We start from the raw sequence: 19,017 nt of genomic DNA, 5'->3' as shown, positions 1-19,017 counted from the left end.
GCCGCTTCCGCTTCCGGCCTGCGCTGCGCCTGCGCTGTGGCCCGAGGGGCGGGGGGCGAGGGGCGGGCCTGTGTGCGCTGGGGTCCGGCGCGCGCAGAGGGGTCCCCCACAGAGGCCTCGGTTCTGCGCCTCTCGGGGTCAACGAGGCGCAGTTCGGAGCTCGGGGGTCCACGCCGGAGCCCTTGGAGGCCGGCCTGGAAGGGGGCGGGGGTCGGCACGCGAGCTCGGGCAGCTGACCCCAGAAGCGGCCCCGTCGGCCAGGGAGGGACCTGCTCCGGGACAAAGGCCGGAGCCTGAGAGCGGCCTGGTCTGCCCGCTGGGGGTGAGGACACGGCGGCAAGGCCGTCCCCGCCGCTCCCCAGCCATGACCCGGACTCAGGACCCCACGCCCCGTGCTGACCGCTGCACTCTGGCTCCTCACAGATGGCTTTGGCTTCTGAGTCCGCTTCCTTGGAGGGACAAACTGCTTTTCCGTGGGTCCGTGGAAGAGCTCCGTGACGCAGGCAGGGGACACAGGACCCTCCCTGTTTAGCCACTGGGGAGACTGAGGCACAGGGTGAGCGCAGCCCAGGTCTCTGAGGGACTCAGGGTAGCTGGGACTGTGTGCATGACCTCCTGGGCCTGGGGACCGTGTGGTGGGCGGGCCCCGTGGCACATAGAACGGGACAGATTGTAGGCCAGGGGCGTAGGTTACCCCTGCGTGTCTGAGGACTTAGCTGTGGAAGTGGACTTGGGGGGCGTGGTCCCAGCAGAGGGACCCCCACACGCAGCCGGCGAGGACATGACTTCCCCCACTTTGGTTCCTTTCTCTCAAGTCAGCTCTGCAGGTAGAAAGTGAAGTCAGGAGTCTCACCTGTCCCTCCTTCCTGCTGAGTCACTTTGGAAAGGAACCTTGAGGACCAGTGACCAAGGCCCTGAGGCCCAGCGGCGGGAACAGGGTAGGGAGGCTCAAGGTCCCAGTGCCTGCTTCTGAGGGTAGCTGCTGGCAGATGCCACCAGGCCACCAGAGGCTCCGGGGCACAGTGGCCTGCACCCTGACCCCATCCTTCCAAGCCAGGAGCTGTCAGGGGAGGAGTCTGGGCCCTCAGGGAAGGTCTTCTGCCTGCACGCACCCCTGAGGCAGGGCCACACACAAGACCCGTGTACCCTTGTTCCCTAACTAGCCCAGGGGCACTGACCGTGAGGCTGACACCCTGTACTGCCTTGCGGGAGGAAGTAAGTTGGGTCCTAGAGAAGAAAAATGGGCCATGGCTCATCCTCCGGGAACAGACCTGTGGGTACCCTGGGCTGTTGGTGACGCCCGTCCTCACGAAGAGCGGGAATGTGCCGCAGCCTGTGCCCTGCGCTCGGCACTGTGTTCTGAGCAGAGCTGGTGTGGCCCCCTCGGGGCTACCAGGGTCCTGGGGCCACAGCTGCCAAGCAAGGGAACTGGTGGGCTCTTCCCGTGCACGGCGGGCAGCAGCGGGACCCGGCTGGGCTTTTGCTGGAGGCAGGAAGGCAGGGGGCGATGCTGGTCCCCCGGGCTGGGACCCAAACCCACAAACTTGCTCGAGGGAGCTTGGCCTGGAGAGGCTGGGGGGAGGCAGCCGAGTGGGCTGGGGCCAGCGATGGGGGCCACTGTGCTTGCGAAGTCTGGGACAGGGATGACCAGTGGAAGCACAGTGATGGCTCCAGAGTGGCCAGAGGGACCGTGAGTTGGGGGCTGGGGGACTGGGATGTGGGACCGCACTGGCCGGCTCTGCCCCAGCCCCAGGGGCTGCTGGGACATCAGAAGAGCAGCATCTGTTTGGCAGCTACATTACAACATGTATTTAAAAGCATTGAGGGCGCCTGGGTCGCTCAGTGGGTTAAGCCACTGCCTTCGGCTCAGGTCATGGTCTCAGGGTCCTGGGATCGAGTCCCACATCGGGCTCTCTGCTCAGCAGGGAGCCTGCTTCTCCCTCTCTCTCTGCCTGCCTCTCTGCCTGCTTGTGATCTCTGTCAAATAAATAAAATCTTAAAAAAAAAATAAAACAGCATTGAAAATATCTGCTACTGTAAAACCTCCGCGGCCCCGCGAGGCTGGAGTTTATTGGGAACCACAAGTGGGCGGTGCTGGGGCGTCTTGTGGCCGCTGGACAGCTGCCCAGCCTCCGTGTTCTGCTCAGGGCACTCCCGACGAGAGGCCGGCCTTCGGCGTCCAGCCACCCGGCTCTGTGCCTGCGCACACAGGCGCCCGCGGATCTGTGCGGCCACCCGCCTGACCCCAGCTCCCTGAGGAAGCAGAGTCCTGGCTTTCAGGAAGGACAGGACGCAAAGGTGAGGACCCTTCTTGCTGGGAGGCTCGGGAGGTCCTGAGGCTGGAACACACCTGGTGGTTCTCCAAGCTCAGCACGGCCTGCCCGCCCTCCCCCCGCCCTCCCTGCAGGTCTGGTTAATGGGCAGAGCAGTTAACGGGCTCCGGGGTGGGGCTCCTGGCGAGTTTCCGGGTGGAGAGCACATTCATACTTAAGACTGTTTTTCTTTGTGTTTTTAAGGGTCTCTGTAGTAAACTGAAATGTTAGCAGAAAAGCAGCTGGGCCCTCCCGCGCCGTCCAGGGCTTCGGGGCGGGGCTAGCAGGCGGACTTGGAGTGTCCAAAGATGCAGACGGGGAAGTGCTTCACGTGGGAGGACCACTGCGCGGCCAGCTGGAAGAACTTCACGTCGCTCCACTCCACGCCGTCGATGAGGACTGTGAGGACAGGACCGCCTGACCGCCGGCCCACCGTGCCCCGGCTTCCCCCAGGGACCCCAGCTGCCCGGGAGGCACGCGCCGGCCTGTCCTCCCACCGCCATCCACAGCCCCGCAGCCCCCACAGGGCTGTGCCGGGTCAGACACCCTCTGCTTAAACCGGAAGAGCCGCGGAGGAAGGCCGAGCGTTCTCGACCCCGGTGGCCATCAGACTCAGACTCATGAAGAGAAAACCGTCTGGGCTCCGTTTTCTGAATTAACAAGTTGCAGAAAATCGTCTATAAAAGGTCTAAGATATAAAAAGCAATCTTAAAAGAAGGGAAAGGATTGAGAAGTTCTCTCTCAGAACTGAGAAGGCTGTTCTGTGCGCACACATGCTTCATCCAGGTGGGTCCGAAGCTGCCGGACACCCACTGGGCAGCCGGACGGTTTGCAGAGGGGACGTTCAGAAAGCCTCCCCTGCTTCACTTGTGCGCTTTAGACAGAGCCGACAGGGACTTGGGCCCAGGACCCCCTCCCGCGGGCTCCCCAGGGAGGGCAGGACCTGTGGACGAGAGACGCCCCAGAGTCCTGGGGCCCCCCAGGTGCTCACCCCGCAGCATGTTCTGCTGGTGCTTGGCTGTGCAGATGAGGCGGCTGATGCCCTCGATGCACTGGCTCTTGGACTCCACGTCCTTGTCCTTGGTTTTCTTGGGCAGAAACATCACTAGGAGGGAAGGGCTGCAGGGCTCAGCCACAGCCCTCGGGGCCCTGCCGACCCCAGCCGCCCACGCCCCACTGGGACCCCAGCCGCCAGCCCTCCTGCCTGCCCAGGTGGCCCCTCTCCAGCGCCCCCGGCCGGGCCGCCCCCACCTCACCCTTCTTGTTCTTCTCCTTGGTGACCACGGTCATGGACATGGTGGGCGTGGCTGCGGCCTCACCACTGCCGGGCAGCCTGCTGACCTGGAGAGACCGGAAGGTGCACTTGAGCGTGTTTTTGGTGGCGGGCGGGTCCCTCTTCTCCACTTCTCTCTTCCTGTCTGCGGGCGGGGCCGCCGTCCAGTAGTCCACCTGCAGCCCCATCAGCTCGGCGCCAAGGCCCTGGCTGCAAAAGCAGAGGGGCCTCACTTCTCTGTCCCCCCTCGGCGGCTGGCACAGGCCAGGGGAGGGGCCCCCTGGCGCCTGGGCTGCCCGTCGCCAGGGGGCCGCCAGGGTTGGGGTGGGGAGCCCCAGTCCTGGAGCCTCTGGGGACACACAGAGGTCACCCCGAGCATCTGGGCTGGCCGCTCTGGGCTGGCCGCTCGCCTGTTCTCTCCAGCCTCGAGTCTGGAGTGCCAAGGTCATCTAGCTCCATGGGAGGTGTGGTCCCCATGGGAGCGGGGGCAGCCCTAGGACCCTGGGGCCCACGGGGGTGGGTGGGAGGGGCTGCCGACACCTCCCCCGCTGGCTCCCACAGCCGTTACCCACATCCGTCTCCCGACCCCATCTGCAGGCAGGGTCCTCCGTTCACTTAGTCTGTGTGGTTTCTATTCCTAGCGCCCCCAGGGCTGGGAAGGGGACAGGTCTCCCAAGCCAGCCAGGACCTGTGCCACCCCCACTCAAGGGGACACCTGGCCCCCGCAAGCCTGTGTCTTCCCCAGGGCCACTGGGAGTGTCGCCTCTGGCTGAACCCTCCGCTGGCTGGTATGGTCACGGCCACCAGGGGTGCTCCGTGCTAACCGAGGGCCCGCTGCATCAGGGGCTCACTGAGGACGGAGAGGGGCGCCCACCTCGCGCGGTCACACTTACCTGGGGGAGGACAGGCCCCCGCTCACTGACGGGGAGGAAGGCGGGGTGGGCGAGGCCTCCTTGGCCGCGGGAGACGTGGACGGTGGGGTGGATGAGAGCACACTGGAGCCCGAGGGGGCCGCGTCATCAGAGTCACCTTCGGGAAGGAGTTGGGCGGTGCTGAGCTCCCCTCTGGCTCTGTCCCCAGAGCAGCAGGAGCTGCCAGGTCTCCCACAGTAGGTCCCTCCCCTTTCCAGCCCCGAGGGCGGGGAGCCCGGGGTTACCTGACGTGGCTGAGGACGGTTCTACTATTCCGACTTTGACCACCTGTAAGGCAGTGGGATGCAGGCTGGCGGCCACGTGCTGAGCTGCTGCCCTCCCGCCTGGGCACGCCGAGGGCTATCTCCCTGCGGGCGCCCTCCTGCCGTGCCCCGCCCTCTGGGGGGCTCTGGGCTGGAGCAGGGCCCTAGTTCTTCCCGTCCTTGGAGCAGAGCTGAGCCCAGGGTGGCCTGGCTCCTCCCACTGCCGTGGCGGCCCCCTCCGAGGTCAGCCTGCCCCCCGGGGAGGGGGCATGGGGCCCACACTCTGGCCCTCCGCAAACCCTGAGCCTGCAGCTGGCCTGGTGTGGGGTGAGGGACCCCTGCCCCGCTCAGGGCCTGCACCAGGCACCAAGTGGGCTGATGGGTGTGCGAGCCACACACAATTAAACCAGTGAAGTGACTACTTCCGTCACAGTCACTTGGGTGCTTCCAGTGTCCACGGGGTTTGGTGCTGTCCCCTTCCAGTGGGTCAGAAGGTCCCCTGAGACAGGTGCCCCTGCACTAACTCCATCCCGGGCGGGCCACTAGGTGCCCTGACGGCTGGCCAGGGTCAGCGATGGCATGGACACCCTGCTCTGCCTGTGGCTCCTGCAGCGGCTGCCAGGGCTGGGGGCCTCCAGGCTCTGGAGACTTGTGCAGTGGCCCAGCCGGCAGGGAGCAGCCGTGGGAGAAAGACAACCTCCCATTCACAAGTCACGCTCCCGGCTGCGCAGGCTGGCACGGGAGGCACCCCTTCCTGTCCTGTGATTCCCGAGGGACAGAAGCACCCCTTCGCCCCATCCCTGTAGGACAGGTCCCAAGACCCTGCTGGCTCTGGCACCCAGCCCCAGCCGAGTCTGACCCAGCCCGTGTGCCCAGGACGTGCTGGGCACAGAGCCCTGGCCTCCAGGGGAGCTGTCTGCTTGCACCAAGCAGAGCTGGGAGCAGTGACCACCTCCAGGCCCGGCCCAGCCCTGCTCAACGTGGGAAACAAACACGGAGCAACGAGCTTTAAGGTGGGGGTGACGTGAGGAGTCCGTCCCTCAAACCGGCAAAGAAGGTTCTGAAACACACCGAGTTAATGCAAGCAGGCGCTACAAAAGCTTGGCAAGTGGGTCGTCCCCACGTGGGTGAAGCCACACGCGAGGGATGCCTCGGGGAAGGCCAAAGCCCCACCAGAGCAGTACTCACCCCTACGAAGGGGATGAACTTTTGAGAGGACTCTTCGTCAGGGCTGAGAACGAGAAACAGGAGCCGGTCAGTCCCCTCTCACTCCGCCAGCAGGCAGCGGCGCCCACACCCCACCCACGCCCACCCCTGCCCTCCGGCCCTGGGCTCAGCTCTCTGCAGCGGGGGACCAGAGGCCTGTGGGGAGCCGTGCGCGAGCCCAGCTTCTCCGCCCGCTAAACCTGCAGGCCTCTGTTTCCACTCGGCCCCAAGACGACCGCTTGCGGCAGGTGCCCCGGGACCCCCAGCATGCGGGGCTGACCGAAAGCCAGGCTGCAGAGTTTCTCTAGTCTTCGGCAGGCTAGGTGAAGTCTGTGCCGGCCAGAGGGATGGGGCAGGGGCGGTCCCCAGGCCTCCGGCCTCGGGCGCAGGGTGCACACGCCAAGCCCTGGGGCAGAGCACCACCCCAAGGGCAGCCTCAAGGTGACACGGAGTCTCTGGGGCCATGCTGCTGGTGGAGGCCAGCCAGCACGGTGGCCGTGAGGTTCTGTCTGGACTGGGCCCTGCCGGCCTACCCTCGGCTCCCCTGAGATCGCCAGCGGAGGACTGCGTGTCAGAGGCCCTCGGAGGGGGGCGTGGGGGACGTGGGCAGCAGCCAAGGGGACGCAAACCATGCCCGAGCTGCATGGGCCAGGCCCGGCCCGCCGCTCATCTCTGCAGATGGCCACACGGTGACCGGTCTCTGCCACAGGGCCCAGGCCGCTCGGGCACCAGGCTCTCCTGCTCCTGACCCTTGGGAGAACCTATGGGGCAGGGCCAGTGCTGGGCCTCCCGGGACCTCAGAGGAGGGAGGCGCCTGCTTGCCTGGCCTCCCCCCAGCTCTGTCTCTTCCACCCCCCGCCCCAAACATCAGAGCTGGCGTCACAGAGCAGACCTTCTGCAGGCGGCTTTGCATGGGCTCTGGGGTGCCCACCTGCTGGCTGCCATGGTTCCCCCCAGGCACAGGGCTGTTTGGGGAGAAGCCTGGGCAGCACCCCCACCCAAGGGCCCTGCTCTTGTGGGGATGGAGACAGGCAGCTGGCCAGGGTGCCCCACCAAGTGTTGGCACCTGGCAGCCAAGGCCAGTGCCAGCAGGAGGCGCTGTCCTCGCCCAGAGGCTCAGCACCCGCCTGAGGGAAGGGCGGTGGGCAGGCTGCTGGGTGCCCCCTGGACACAGGGCCCTGGCCTCTGAGCTAGCACCGCCCATACCTCCGAGGAAGTCCTGGGTACTGTCTTTGGACGAACCACCTACAGAGGAGGGCCATCCCACTGAAGACCGCCGGACGCCCAGCCGCTCTGACCCGAGGGGACAGAGCTCATCCCCGGGCAGTTCGAACCCTGTGCCAGGCCCGCTGGCACAGGCGAGCTCCTCAGGGGCCCCCACCCGCAGGGCTCCAGGACCCTCGCCACAAGCAGCACGCAGGGAGGCGGACGGGGGCTGGAGGGGCTGGGAGATGCCACCACACGGGGACGCTGCTGGGTCTGAGCCGCAAGCCGAGCCTCTGGCCATGCAGACAACATTCAGCCCGTGACGCGCCCGCGGGACAGGGGGGACACCGGCTTGCCACGAGGCCCCTGCACTCCGGACCTGTTCTGGGTGGGGCAGAGGTCAGGATTCCTCAGGCTCCCACGTGTGGCTCCGTGGTGGGGCCCCCGCACCCCGGCCCATGAGACCACACGGGGGAAGCACAGCTGTGCCTCAGCTCGTCGCTGGGGGCGTGGAGCCGGGGCGCAGAGGACGCCGTCCCTGGACGTGCCCCCGGGGAGCTCCTGGGGCTGCGCGCAGCTGGTGTGGGTCTGAGGGCAGGCCGGAAGCTGTGGGCAGTGTAGACCGTCTGCAGGCGCTCTCCAGGGGCAGGAGATGGGGCCCTGAGAGCCAAGTCCACTGCCCACCGTCTCCTGGGTTTCCTAAGCCCTCTGTCCTCTGTCCAGCCAACAGAGGCCACCTCCTGACCTCCTGTTCGGGCTCTAAGGGCGGCCAACACGCTGGGCCTCCCTGGGCCCCACCCGGTGCTGGTGTCACCACTGTGGCACGGAGGTGGGGGCAGGGACACAGGACGAGGGCCAGGGTCCCCTAAACCCGGGCTGGGGAGACAAGAGACTGGTGCCAGGCAGCAAGCAGGCTGCGGGTGTCCGCGGCATGCCCCCCGGGGCGGTTGGAGCAGTCACAGGCACACCACGGCTGGTCTTTCTTTAGCTCACAAAGGCTCGTTTAGCAGGACCATGGAGGAACGCAGACCCTTCCTCCTAATGTGTCCAGCAAGGAGGTTGCCGGGGGCCCAGAGACCATGGGCTGGTGGGCCCAGGAGAGAAAGAACCCAAGACACAGAGTGGAACAGCGCCCTGGTGGGGGCCCGACACATAGGCCACCAGGACAGGCAAGGGGAGCCCCCCAAAAAGGGCAGCTCTGGGGGCACCCTGAAGCGTGGCTCTAGAGCACAGGTTTTGAAGAAGGGAGTCATGCGGGTGAAAAGCCCTTCACTGAGCGTGGGGGTCACGGCGGCTTAGCCGCTGCCCAGCTAGGAACTGCTCTGTGTCGCTCTCCGCAACCCGGGGCGCAGGGCCCATAGCCAGGCTCGGAGCGCGCCAACCGGGCAGGCCCCCCGCCTGTGGCCTGCACAGCCTCGCGCGCAGAAGCAGTCGTGGTGCGGCCCTCCCAGGGTGCTGAGCCCGAGTCGGGTCGGCAGACACGCTGGGCTGGGACGAAAGTCCACACGCAGTCCGCGTGGCATCAGCGGCCCAGCCACCTGCTTCTCCTGCAGGACATGGTGCCCAGGTCTCAGCACAGACTCCGTGGACGGGCTCCACTCGGCGCTGCTGCCAGAGGCACCCCGGGCTGCGGCGCACAGAGGACAGCCTGCCCGCCATGACGTCAGCCCACGGTGCTCTGCGCTCCTCTGAGCTGGGCGGAGACGGAGAGCCAAGTCCTGGCTCGGGGTGCCCACCCACCCGCCGCTCGGCCAGGGGGGCCCTGCCTGCCGGGTGGCAGGATATGGGACGCCCCCTGCCGGCTCTTACTGCTAAACAGCCCTAAAGACCAGCACGGGGACACGGGCGCAGACCCAGGGACAGCGGTACCTGAGGGTAAAGTCAAAGTGAAAGTTCTTTTTCCTTTTCGGAAAGCCACCAAAAGAGAAAACACAGAAACATTATCACGGGCTCAGCAGCACGTCCGGCTCGCGCGGGAAGAGCCCAGCGCTGTGAGCCAGGCAGCCACTGCGGTTTCCCATCTCGTGCGGGGGGAGCCACGAGTGTCCTGCAGACGGGACCCCAGACACTTCTCCTCTTCCGACCAGCCACAGACCTGGCCCTCAGCCCACCTCCCTGAGGGGCCCATTGCCCTTGTGGGCCTGGCCGCCAGCCCTCTGCCTGGCTGCGGCTGTGGCCCCCGCGCCTGCCCGCTGTGGGGCCAAGAACACGTCTCCAGCCTGGGAAGCCGAGGAGTCTGAAGGAGCCTGGGCCTGCGTTCCCAGAGCAGGTCCCGGCCAGGACAGGGCCAAGTGACGGGGATTCCCTTAACCTTTGTTGTGGGAAGTTCCAGCACACTACGGAGAGGAATCCTGACGGGCTCCTTCTGACGGGCTCCGAGGAGACCTGGGGCCGCCAGACCCACTCACGGGGTCCCCTCCCAAGCCCCGTTCGGTTCCGTCCCTTGGCCAACCAGGTTTGTCCCCGCTGACCGTGCTGCCCAAAGGCTCTGAGACCAGAGCAGGTGGGGAGGCCTATGGGGGGCGGTGGCTGCGGGCGGCCGTGTCCGTGGCATGGAGCGGGGGCCCCTCCCCTTTCCCCGCACCCCGCCCCGCCCGTGGCCCAGCGAGGTACCTCTTCTGCTTGTAGGTCAGCATGGCCTCCGCGATGGGCAGCTGGTGGGCACAGTTGGCGCCTGCGATGTACTGTGTGATCCTCGACACGATGTCTGGCGTGTCCTGCACTGCACGAGAAGGCCAGGCGGGGGTCCGTGGGGGGCCACACTCCCCATCTACCCTGCGTGCTGTCTCCGGGGCTGCCCGGGTCCCAGCCCAGGAGCAGTGGCAGCACTGAGGCCGGCTGAGGGACCTCCTGCCCTCATGGCGTCTCCAAATCCCTGGGAGCCCTCGCCAGGGGCCCCCACGGCCAGCCCACTCTGAGGCCCACGACAGCCGGCAGGGAGAACCGGGCAGAGGCCCTGTGTCTCCCCAGGGAGGCCCCACCTGGCCGGGGCCCCAGGCCTCACCAGCGCTCTGGGCCTCCAGCTTGTTGAACAGGTCTCTCCAGGCCAGGTCCTGGAAGAAGTTGTTGTAGCGGTAGTCCACGGAGCCCAGGTACCGGGCCACGGGGTGGGAGCCTGTGAGCCGAGGGGAGGCCGTCAGGCCACATGGGCCACTTGGTGCCCCTCAGAGCCCTGCCCCACTCCCGGGGGGCATAGGGGCCACCGCGGAGGTGCACGGGGCCGGCGAGCCTCCCCCCCCAGGACCTGCCCCCCCAGGGACCGACAGGGCGAGCCCACGGACACGGAGCCATGTCCCACGGGCTTGGATCGTGTGGGGACTCACACGCAGCCCGGCCTCGCTTCCCCGGCCGGCACCGGGGGCTCCGGCGCCCCCACCGCCCCTGCCCCTCACCCAGCGGGATGACGAGAAAGCGCATGTAGCCCAGCCAGTCGGGGGTCTTGTGGGACAGCTGCTCCACGAAGAGCCGCAGCACGGCGCTGAGGTAGTGCTGCGCCCCGGCCACGGCGATCTTCACGGGCGGCGGCGGCTGGGAGTTGCAGTTGCAGCTGCGGCCCCGCAGGCAGGACAGAGGGGACGGACACCTCAGGGAGCCGGCCCCGCGGCCAGGACTGCCCCGCGCGCCCGAGCGGCCCCCAGGCAGAGGAGGGCTGAGCCCCGGGCCACGAGGGCCCACTCATGACCCCGAGACGGCCGCCAACACCCAGGTCATCCCCCCGCCCGACCGCCAGACCCGGACAGAAGACGGGGCTGCCCACGGCTGTGTGCGGGCTCCCCGGAGTCCGCCCCCGCCCCCGCCCCCGGGACAGAGCCATGGGCGTGGCCGCAGCGGGGCCCCAGGCGGACTCACTATCTCTGGATCCTCGAGACGATGGTGCTGAAGGCCGCCTGCACGTCCGCCGCAGAGCAGGTGCACACCACGGGCAGCGCGTGCCTCTGCAGGACCTCTGACAGGAACTGCGGGCGAGGAGGGCGCGGCCTGGGCCCCAACGCTGCCCCCGGCCGCCCGCCAGCACCGCCCCCCGACCCCTGCTGCGGGGACGGCGCCCCCCCACCCCCCCTTCCCACCACAGGGAGGACACTCGGCCCGTCCCCACCTGCCCCTGCCAGTCGGAGGTGTTGACGAGAATGATGTTCTCAGGAAGCTGGTCGTCAGAGATGAGGATGTGGTTCAGCTGGTCATACACGGTCTTCCTGGGAATCTGGAGACACAGGTCCCCCGCATGGGTAGGAGGCGTGCTGCAGCCCCTCAGCCGCCCAGCGGACCCCTCCTGCTCCCAGCAGTGGGCAGGAGAGGCCGGCCCCGTCCTCGCTCAGGAACTCAGCTTTGCCCTGGACAGCGGTCACTGGGCTGAAGACCCTGAGGGACCGTCACAGCCCACGAGGTGGCCGGGCTGCCGCCCCCCGGAGCCAGCAGTACTGGGTCGGTCCTGGGCAGTGTGGCCTCTGCCCGTGCCCCTCCCTGAGCGCACACCTGCAGCTGGCTCCTCGTGTCCGGGCACCGCTCGTTGTCCAGACTGTTAGCACGCTCGTTCTGCGGCCTCGCGGGCTGCCGCTCCTTCAGGGACGTGCTCCGACCCCGGCGGCCGGCCTGCTTCCCCTCAGACCTGCAAGGAAGCAGCATAGGCTGGGGCCGGCCCATGTGCTCACCAACCCAGGGGAGGGGACTGCTTGGCGGCGGGGGCCGTGGCGGACTCACACAGGCTGGCAGGGCAGGGGGCAGGCAGGGCGAGGGGCCCATGTGGCAGCCACGCCCACACTTGGCACAGGCGCTTTCTCTGTGGGCATAAGGCCCGACACAAAAGGTGTGCGCCGGCTGTGCAGAGCCCAGGCCCCGAGAAGGGGGCTCTGCTGCCCGAAGGTCCCAGCCCCGTGGGTCTTGGGGCGGGAACACAGGGCCCGGCGGCTGTGGCCATGTGTGGTGGTCCAGAGGGTGTGGCCAGGGGCCCAAGGAAGGTGACGGGATAGGCTGGAGAGCACATCCCCAGGAGGGGATCCGAGGTGACCCCCGGACGGACCCACACGGCAGTGGGGACGGGTAAGAGGCGCTGCGGGAGTTTCCTCCACTGGGAAGCTGCCTGGGTTCCTGCCACTCTGAACCCCCACCTCCATGACGCCCACCGTGAGGGGCAGGGTCCCCGCCCACAGAGCTGCCATGGCGGACCCAGCACCACCACGGCCTGGGGGCTGCCCCGCCAACCACACCAGGCTCTGGGCCCGGCTGGGCACGCCCCCTCCACACCAGCACCCAGGGCTATGCCGGTCCACCTCAGCCCCAAAGGCCTGCTGGCAGCTGCTACAAACACGGGGTGGGGGTCCCACGTGGCTCTCTGGGGCGGGCCCCGAAATCCCCATGCTTCTAAGCGATTCCCATGCAGTCAGAGGGGGCCCACCGCCCACACTGGCCCGCGGGTACCGTGCCCGCCCGCCCGCCTGCCCAGGGCATCCCGTCACCTGGAGGCAGGGAGGACGAGGGACTCGGTCTTGGTGATCCGTCCGCTGGGCGGCAGCTTCTCCGCGAACAGGTCCAGAGCCGAGGTCTCTGCCTCCGGGCTGTCCTCGGGCTGTGCCGGCTGCTCCCCGGGGGCGGGCGTGCTCTGAGATGCAGAGAAGGGGCTCGAAGGCAGGGCACATCCTACAGGGGCTCCCCTTGAGGCCACAGTCTCAGGCCCGGGGAGCCCCTGGTTTGGGTGGGGGTGTGTGGGCTGGTTTCAGGCCGACAGCTCTCCACATGGGGCACAGACACCTCCCCCTGGGGAGCTGAGCCGACCTCCATTCCCACCCACGGGGCTCCCGGCCCTGGCTGCCAGGGGAGCCCAGCACGAAGCCTCCCGCGAACCTGCCCGCAGCCCAGGACCCTGTCCCTGGGAACCCCCACGAGGGCAGAGACAACCGGAGCCTTCAGAGAGCCTGAGCTGACAGCAAAGCAGGGGGACGCCCCCATCCTCCTGGAACTAGGGTGACTCCGGGGGACCCTGACTGTCCCTCAGGGTGGGGGCACCCTCACTGTGGTTCTGTGCCCTGGCCCTGGGAGACGGGGCTAAGGACCCCAGAGGCAGCGCGTCAGTGGCTCTATGCCTGACCCAGGGCATGAGCCCACGCTTACTCACGGGGGTCACCGTGTCGGAGGTGCTGTCGCTGGGCTGCTTGCCTCCCAGGGCCCGGGTCTTCTCAGGCACGTCGGCCTATGAGGACAAGATGGGAATCAGGCATTGAGCAGGAGGCTGGGGCCCCACAGACCAGGAGCACGGGGTCAGGCCGTGCACAAGCTCCCCTCGGCGCAACCCAGAAGAGACAGCTGCCCCGGCGGGAGAGAGGGCTGCCGCGTCTGCTCACCGGACTCGGAGGCTCCTTGTGGCTCCGGACGCTGTGCAGGCTCCCGATCTCTGTCTGCGAGCTGGAGTGCGACAGCCCTTCGAAGTAGGGCCTGGGTGCGGGGTGGACAGAGGTCACCCTCCAGGGCCCTCCCCACCCTGAAGGTCCAGTCCCCGTGCTCCTAGGATCCGGCAGCCACGCAGAGCTGGGGGTGCTGGGCGGTGGCGGGAACGACGGCCCCGGGGAGGACCCCGAGCGCCGCCCCCGCGGCCCTTCTTGGCGCCCCCACCCACTGAGACGCCCGCTGGAGACGGCTCGCATGCCTGAAACCCACCCACTCCCGGCCTTCTCCCCAGGAAGGGTGGCCGGCGGCACGGGCGTGCGGGCAGCCTCAGGCCCCACGGCCAGCTCGCGGCAGCACAGCAGCAGCCTGAGACCACCACAAGGTTGCCATCAGCAGGCCCAGCGACCCCAGGCCGGCAAGTCCACACCCCTGCCCCCTGCAAGACAGCAGGGCAGAGCTGAGAGAACTCAGACACTCAGAACACAGTGCGGCCGAAATGGTGGGTGGGGTGTGCCCCCTGGGGACAGGGAAACGCAGGGGCAGGACCAGGGCCCGAGATGCCCACGCACAGCCCCGCGACTGGGAACGGCAGCTGGCCCATAACGGGCTCTGCGGGGCCTCCGCCAGCAAAGGCGGCCCAGCTGAAGGCGGCCCAGCCCAAAGCATCTCGGCAGCCTTGCCGGCTCTGCTGGGGGGAGGCACCACAGGCGCGGCAGCGTGTGGTGGGCCGAGACGGTATGCGGACCCCCGAGAGGCACCTGCAGCAAAGGCCAACAGCCGACAGCTAGACCAGAGCCCACAGACGCCACAGGCACGCCCACTACGGGACTGGCCACGGTGGGGGGCTGGAGGCCACCTGCACAGAAAGCCTGCCCTCCCCGCGTGCATCTCTGTCTCACTGACTTGGATCGAAAGGTTAAGGGGTGTCTGGGGCTCAGTCAGGAAGCGTCTGCCTTTGGCTCAGGTCAAGGTCCCAGGGTCCTGGGACTGAGCCCCGCATCGGGCTCCCTGCTCAGCGCGGAGTCTGCTTCCCCCTCCCCTGTCCCCCACGCCCGCTTGTGTGTGTGTGCACTCTCTCTCACATTTAAAAAAAACAAACAAAAAACATTAAAAGCAAAACTAGAAAGCCACAGATCTTCTGGACTCCAATACGGCCCCCACTCAGCAGCCACACAGTGTTGGGTCCCGTGGCCAAGCCTCCCCCGACCCCAAGCCCGGGCCTCCTGTGGTCTCCTGCCCCAGCCAGGCCGACCCCCGGCTCCTTGGGGACCAGCGCTAGCACTGCTCACCCGCCCCTCCCACCCGTGCAACAGCGACGCTCTGCGGTCCCCCATCTCCCCAGTGCACGAAGAGCTCCATGGCCCCAGGCCTGCCGGCCCGGCCGGCCCCCTCCTGTGTCAGGTGCCTCGCTCAGCCCCGCCGGGCCCTGGGGAACCCCTGACCACCTTCCCCACTCAGAGCCCTTGCCCTCCATCTCTGACACCATGACCTCTTGCAGGGACGACCCCAGTGCCTGCTAACGGGTCTCCTGTCTTCCTGCTCCTGGTGGGCTCCAGAGAGATCTTTCCAGAATGCCTGATCCTGTCCCTTTGCCACTGCTCTCCCTCCAAAACACGGCAGACCAGGCTGTCTGCTCGGATGCACGCCTCTCCTCCCACGCCCCAGCTCTGGCACGCTGCCTGAGGCCCCTGCGGTACGGGGGATGGCAGGGCTGTGCCCGCCGGGCCTGGGGCCGGGGGCAGCAGAGGCGGCGTGTGGGCTCACCTGAGCTTTGGCTTGGGGGTGCTGAGGACACTGTCATCATCCTCCAGGTCCGGGCCACTGTCGCTGGGGTTTTCCATGTCTAACGTGTCATACAGAAGGTCCAGGTCCTCCTCTGCCTCGGGGACATGCTCTGCAGGGTCCTGCTCCGAATCCAGGACCTACAGTGAGGTCAGACGTGGGAGGGCAGGCTTGGGGGGGCATCCCCTTGGCAGGACAGACAGGAAGATGACACAGAGCCAAAATACCCTCTCTCCAGCACATGCCCCCAACCCAGTTCTGCCAGACACTGGGGTGACCCCTGGGACCTCCGGTCACCGGGTACCGGGCATAGCAGGGCCATTCTGCCCTCGTGGCTCGTGCTTCCACAGTGAAATGCACAGCAGGAACACAGGGCAGGGAGTGCCTCCTGGGACAGGCCCGCATGGGGCTCAGGGCTTGGAAGGCCTCCCTCCCCAGGGGCCCCCACCCTCTCACTGCTCCCTCCTCCCAACCCTGAACTGACTTCTGTCCCCCACGTGTGGGCTCCCCCCAGAACGTCATGAAAGTGGTTACACAGTGTGCAGCCCTTGGCATGGGGCTCTGCCCAGGCGGGCAGCTGTATCCAGAGGTGTCTGTGCTGTTTGCCTCCAGCCACGTCCCGTCAGTGCCCGCCCATCCCTGAATGCGGCCTCGGCCTAGCTGGCCGCCAGTGGATAAGACACTCCAGGCTTTGCTGCTGCAGACAAAGCTCCTGGCACTGTCCGCCCCTCAGTCTTCGTGTGGACATCCTGGATCTTGTGAGCTGATACCAGGTGTGGGACGGCCGGCGGGATCGATCGGCCAGCGGGATGGCCGGGGGAGGGTCAAGCTGACGCTCGGAGGAGTGGCTCGGCCGTGGTCTGCAGCGGCTGCCCTGGAGCCGTTCCTGCCGGCATTGCGGTCCGGCTGCTCCCCACCTGTCAGCACCTCTGCACACCACCCTGCGAGGTCGCGGCGACCCTCTGCAGCCTCGGGAGGTCGCCTCACAGTGTCTCGGGGCTTCCTGGCTATTCAGGTTTCTGCTCAGAGAAAACCTCTAGTCGGGGCCTTTGACCGACTTTTGCATCAGACCGTTAACTTCTCGTCAGGAGTGTCTATTTGGGGCTGTGAGGTGCCTCTGGTCTGGCGGGCACAGCTCCCTTACGGGTCTATAACTTGCAAACACCTTCGAGGTGACGGCCGCCGGTTCATCTTCCTGCTGGGAGTTCAGAGCACAGGAGCGTCCATGTTTGGATGAGGACGGACTCGCCTGGCTCTCCTGGCGGCCTGTGCGTCTGCTGTCCTGCCTAAGCCCCACGGCCGGGCCCCGCAGCCAAGATCACTCTCCTGAGTTCCGCGGTACAGGCACTTGCGTAGGTCTCTGACCCACGGGGCTAATCCGCACACGGTGCGGGTCTCGCGTGTGGACATCTGGCTGTGCTGTCACTAGCTGCGAAAGGCCTCCCCTCCCCCACGGAGTGGCCTCGGCATCCTTGTCATTTCCATGCAAGTCCGGGGATGAGCTGGTCCGCAGACAGGCAGCCGGGGGCCTCACAGGGACCCTACAGAAGCTGCGGACGATCTAGAGAAACCGAGGCTGAGACCCTCGGAGAAGAGCTGCGGCCACGCCCCCGAGAGGCCTCCAGGCGTGTGGACGAGCGACCACGGCCACGACCATGCACGGCAGTGACACGCCACCGCTCCCAGGCGGCTCTAGGACCTTGGACTAACTCCCCTCTGCCCGCGTTAAAAGGAAAACGGAGACGTCTCTCCTGTAGTTGTAAGAGCTGCACAAGCCCCTCCGGGCACATCTGGGGAGCAGGAAGCAGCGGAAGGAAGCCGCAGGACAGAGCGCGTCGGCCGTGGGGCACGTGGGAACTAACCAAGAACGGCCTGAAAATACCCTCAGAACACAAACACACAGGCACACCACCGAGCGACACCCAGCCCTCCGCCGGGCCGTTCACGGGGCTGCGATTCCAGACGCGGGTGGACGGCCTCAGCCCAGGCCTTGAGGTACCCCAGGGGTGGGGCGGCCCGCTCCCGCAGACAAGGACATGGTGCCTGGGGGCCGCGGCACAGGCAGCGGCGGAGCCAGGACGCGGCCCAGGTGCCCGAGGACCCTGGTCACACGGGACACCGAGGGCCTCGCCGTCCAGGCGGGGTCACTCACCTCATCCGACACTTTGAATCTCCGCAGCAATGCCACGACCTTCTGCTTGAAGTTTTGTTGCTGTGAGACAAGCAGGACAGACTCAGAACCCAAGGGGGCAGCCCCCCTCGGAGGCCACGCAGGTGCGGTGGCACGGAGGCCAGGCCCTCCCCAGCGTCTGACACACAGCTGGGGTTGGGCCCAGACCCAGGGGGAGGGGAGGGCGGGCAGCATCTCCCTCCAGGGCCTCCGAGTCGGCAAGGCTGCCGGCTCCTCCCAAGGCCCCACCTGGCCCCAGCAGCACCCGGCAGCCAGCCCACAGCGGGCAGGGAAGGTAGGGCTCAGCCGGGAGCCGGAGCCCCACTGCCCAGCGTGGCCCTGGGTCTCCGAGGCTGGAGCCAGCCGCCCCTGCCCCCCTCAGGGGGTGTCCCCAGAAAGGAGCCCTCCACAGCCCTGCATGGGCATCAGGGCTCTGGACCCGGAAGCGAGGCTCCCAGAGGGGCTGGCACGCTCCCCCTGCCACACGGGGACCAGGCCTGGGTCTGCTGGCAGAGGGGCGGGGGCTTCTGGGGCTGAGCTTGCGTCCCACGGGATCTGTGGCTGCCAGTGTGCGGCCCAGGCCAAGCCCGTGCACACAGGGCAGCTTGGCTCTGGGAACTCCCGCAGGGCTCTGAGCCCAGTGGTAGGCATCTTATGATGGCCTAAGGCCTCTGCCTGGACCTTTCCCCCAGATGAGAAGCGGGACAGCCCCGCCAAAGCCCGCGGGCCACCGTGCCTGCTGCGTGGCTCAGATGCCGAGTGCAGAAACGGGGCACCGGCCTCAAACGGCGTGTCTGGGCACACACGGGACAGAGACAGCCTCCCCGGCTCTGCTCGTGGAGCGGCCTGAGCAGGTCAGCCATCGCTGCCCTCATGCCCGGCCCCCTGGACCAGGGGTGGCTGCCCGGGATAAGCACGAGGAGCCCACCCGTGACACTCCCATGGACGATGGCCAGCGCCTCGTGGCCCGCCTTCGGCACAAGGCTGTGGAGTCTCCCCGCCTTCACGCCTCACCAAAGAGGCCAGGCCATGGGGGTCCCGGACGGCTGCCTCACATCCCAACCCCCACTCGGGGCCCCCAGGCCCCCAGCCCCCACCCCCTTTCCCCAGTGTTAGTAAAACCAGTTTCCACCGACCCTGGTCATGGACGCCGTTCTTACTATCGGTCGCCGCTGCTTCTTGGGTTTCCCCACATCAAAGTCCTCCTCGTCCAAGTCCTGGGAACACAAGCACAGGGCTGGCAAGGGCACCCCCGAGCGCTGGTGGGCCTGCGGCAGGAGCCCCAGGACGGGAAGCAGGCCCAGCAGCACACAGGGGCCGGTCTGGCCTCCATCTCCCCTCCCTCACGCCGGCTCGGGGGCCCCTGGCCGTCCACACCGCATCCACGCACGGAGCGTCTGAGGGCCCCGGCCCCGCACACCAGGCCCGGCCCCGAGCGTCTGAGGGCCCCGGCCCCGCACACCAGGCCCGGCCCCGAGCGTCTGAGGGCCCCGGCCCCGCACACCAGGCCCGGCCC

General features: G+C 67.5%; 1 protein-coding gene and 1 long non-coding RNA gene across 9 annotated transcripts in view; one reads left to right on the top strand and one right to left on the bottom strand.

The window, feature by feature from the left end:
• Positions 1–50: 50 nt before the first annotated feature.
• LOC132000330 (uncharacterized) lies at positions 51–2,563 on the top strand. Of its 4 annotated transcripts, none has more exons than XR_009399252.1 (4): positions 51–322; positions 424–556; positions 820–938; positions 2,148–2,563. It is a non-coding gene; the product is annotated as an uncharacterized LOC132000330 (long non-coding RNA). The 4 variants fall into 4 exon arrangements; XR_009399251.1 differs by having other exon boundaries at positions 816–938; XR_009399253.1 differs by lacking the exon at positions 820–938.
• Positions 2,030–19,017, bottom strand: part of PACS2 (phosphofurin acidic cluster sorting protein 2) — a 214,643-nt gene continuing 197,655 nt past the window's right edge. Inside the window, exons 8-26 of one of the 5 annotated variants that reach the window (XM_059374177.1) lie at positions 18,638–18,718; positions 17,484–17,543; positions 15,314–15,471; positions 13,507–13,597; positions 13,281–13,355; positions 12,625–12,767; positions 11,645–11,777; positions 11,268–11,372; positions 11,021–11,127; positions 10,564–10,718; positions 10,176–10,286; positions 9,785–9,893; positions 9,041–9,073; positions 5,948–5,990; positions 4,742–4,784; positions 4,479–4,614; positions 3,569–3,795; positions 3,304–3,417; positions 2,030–2,711 (exon numbers count right to left, since the gene is read on the bottom strand). In XM_059374177.1, coding sequence (XP_059230160.1) covers positions 2,593–2,711; positions 3,304–3,417; positions 3,569–3,795; positions 4,479–4,614; positions 4,742–4,784; positions 5,948–5,990; positions 9,041–9,073; positions 9,785–9,893; positions 10,176–10,286; positions 10,564–10,718; positions 11,021–11,127; positions 11,268–11,372; positions 11,645–11,777; positions 12,625–12,767; positions 13,281–13,355; positions 13,507–13,597; positions 15,314–15,471; positions 17,484–17,543; positions 18,638–18,718 — 2,043 coding nt within the window. In that variant the 3' untranslated portion in view covers positions 2,030–2,592. Of the gene's footprint in view, positions 2,712–3,303; positions 3,418–3,568; positions 3,796–4,478; positions 4,615–4,741; positions 4,785–5,947; positions 5,991–9,040; positions 9,074–9,784; positions 9,894–10,175; positions 10,287–10,563; positions 10,719–11,020; positions 11,128–11,267; positions 11,373–11,644; positions 11,778–12,624; positions 12,768–13,280; positions 13,356–13,506; positions 13,598–15,313; positions 15,472–17,483; positions 17,544–18,637; positions 18,719–19,017 lie in introns of those variants that run through there. The other 4 variants (XM_059374178.1, XM_059374179.1, XM_059374180.1 and 1 more) reach the window with 4 other exon arrangements.

Source organism: Mustela nigripes, chromosome 13 (genome assembly GCF_022355385.1).
Source record: "Mustela nigripes isolate SB6536 chromosome 13, MUSNIG.SB6536, whole genome shotgun sequence".
In the NCBI taxonomy this organism is placed as follows: domain Eukaryota; kingdom Metazoa; phylum Chordata; class Mammalia; order Carnivora; family Mustelidae; genus Mustela; species Mustela nigripes.
This window is presented reverse-complemented; position numbering and strand designations above follow the sequence as displayed.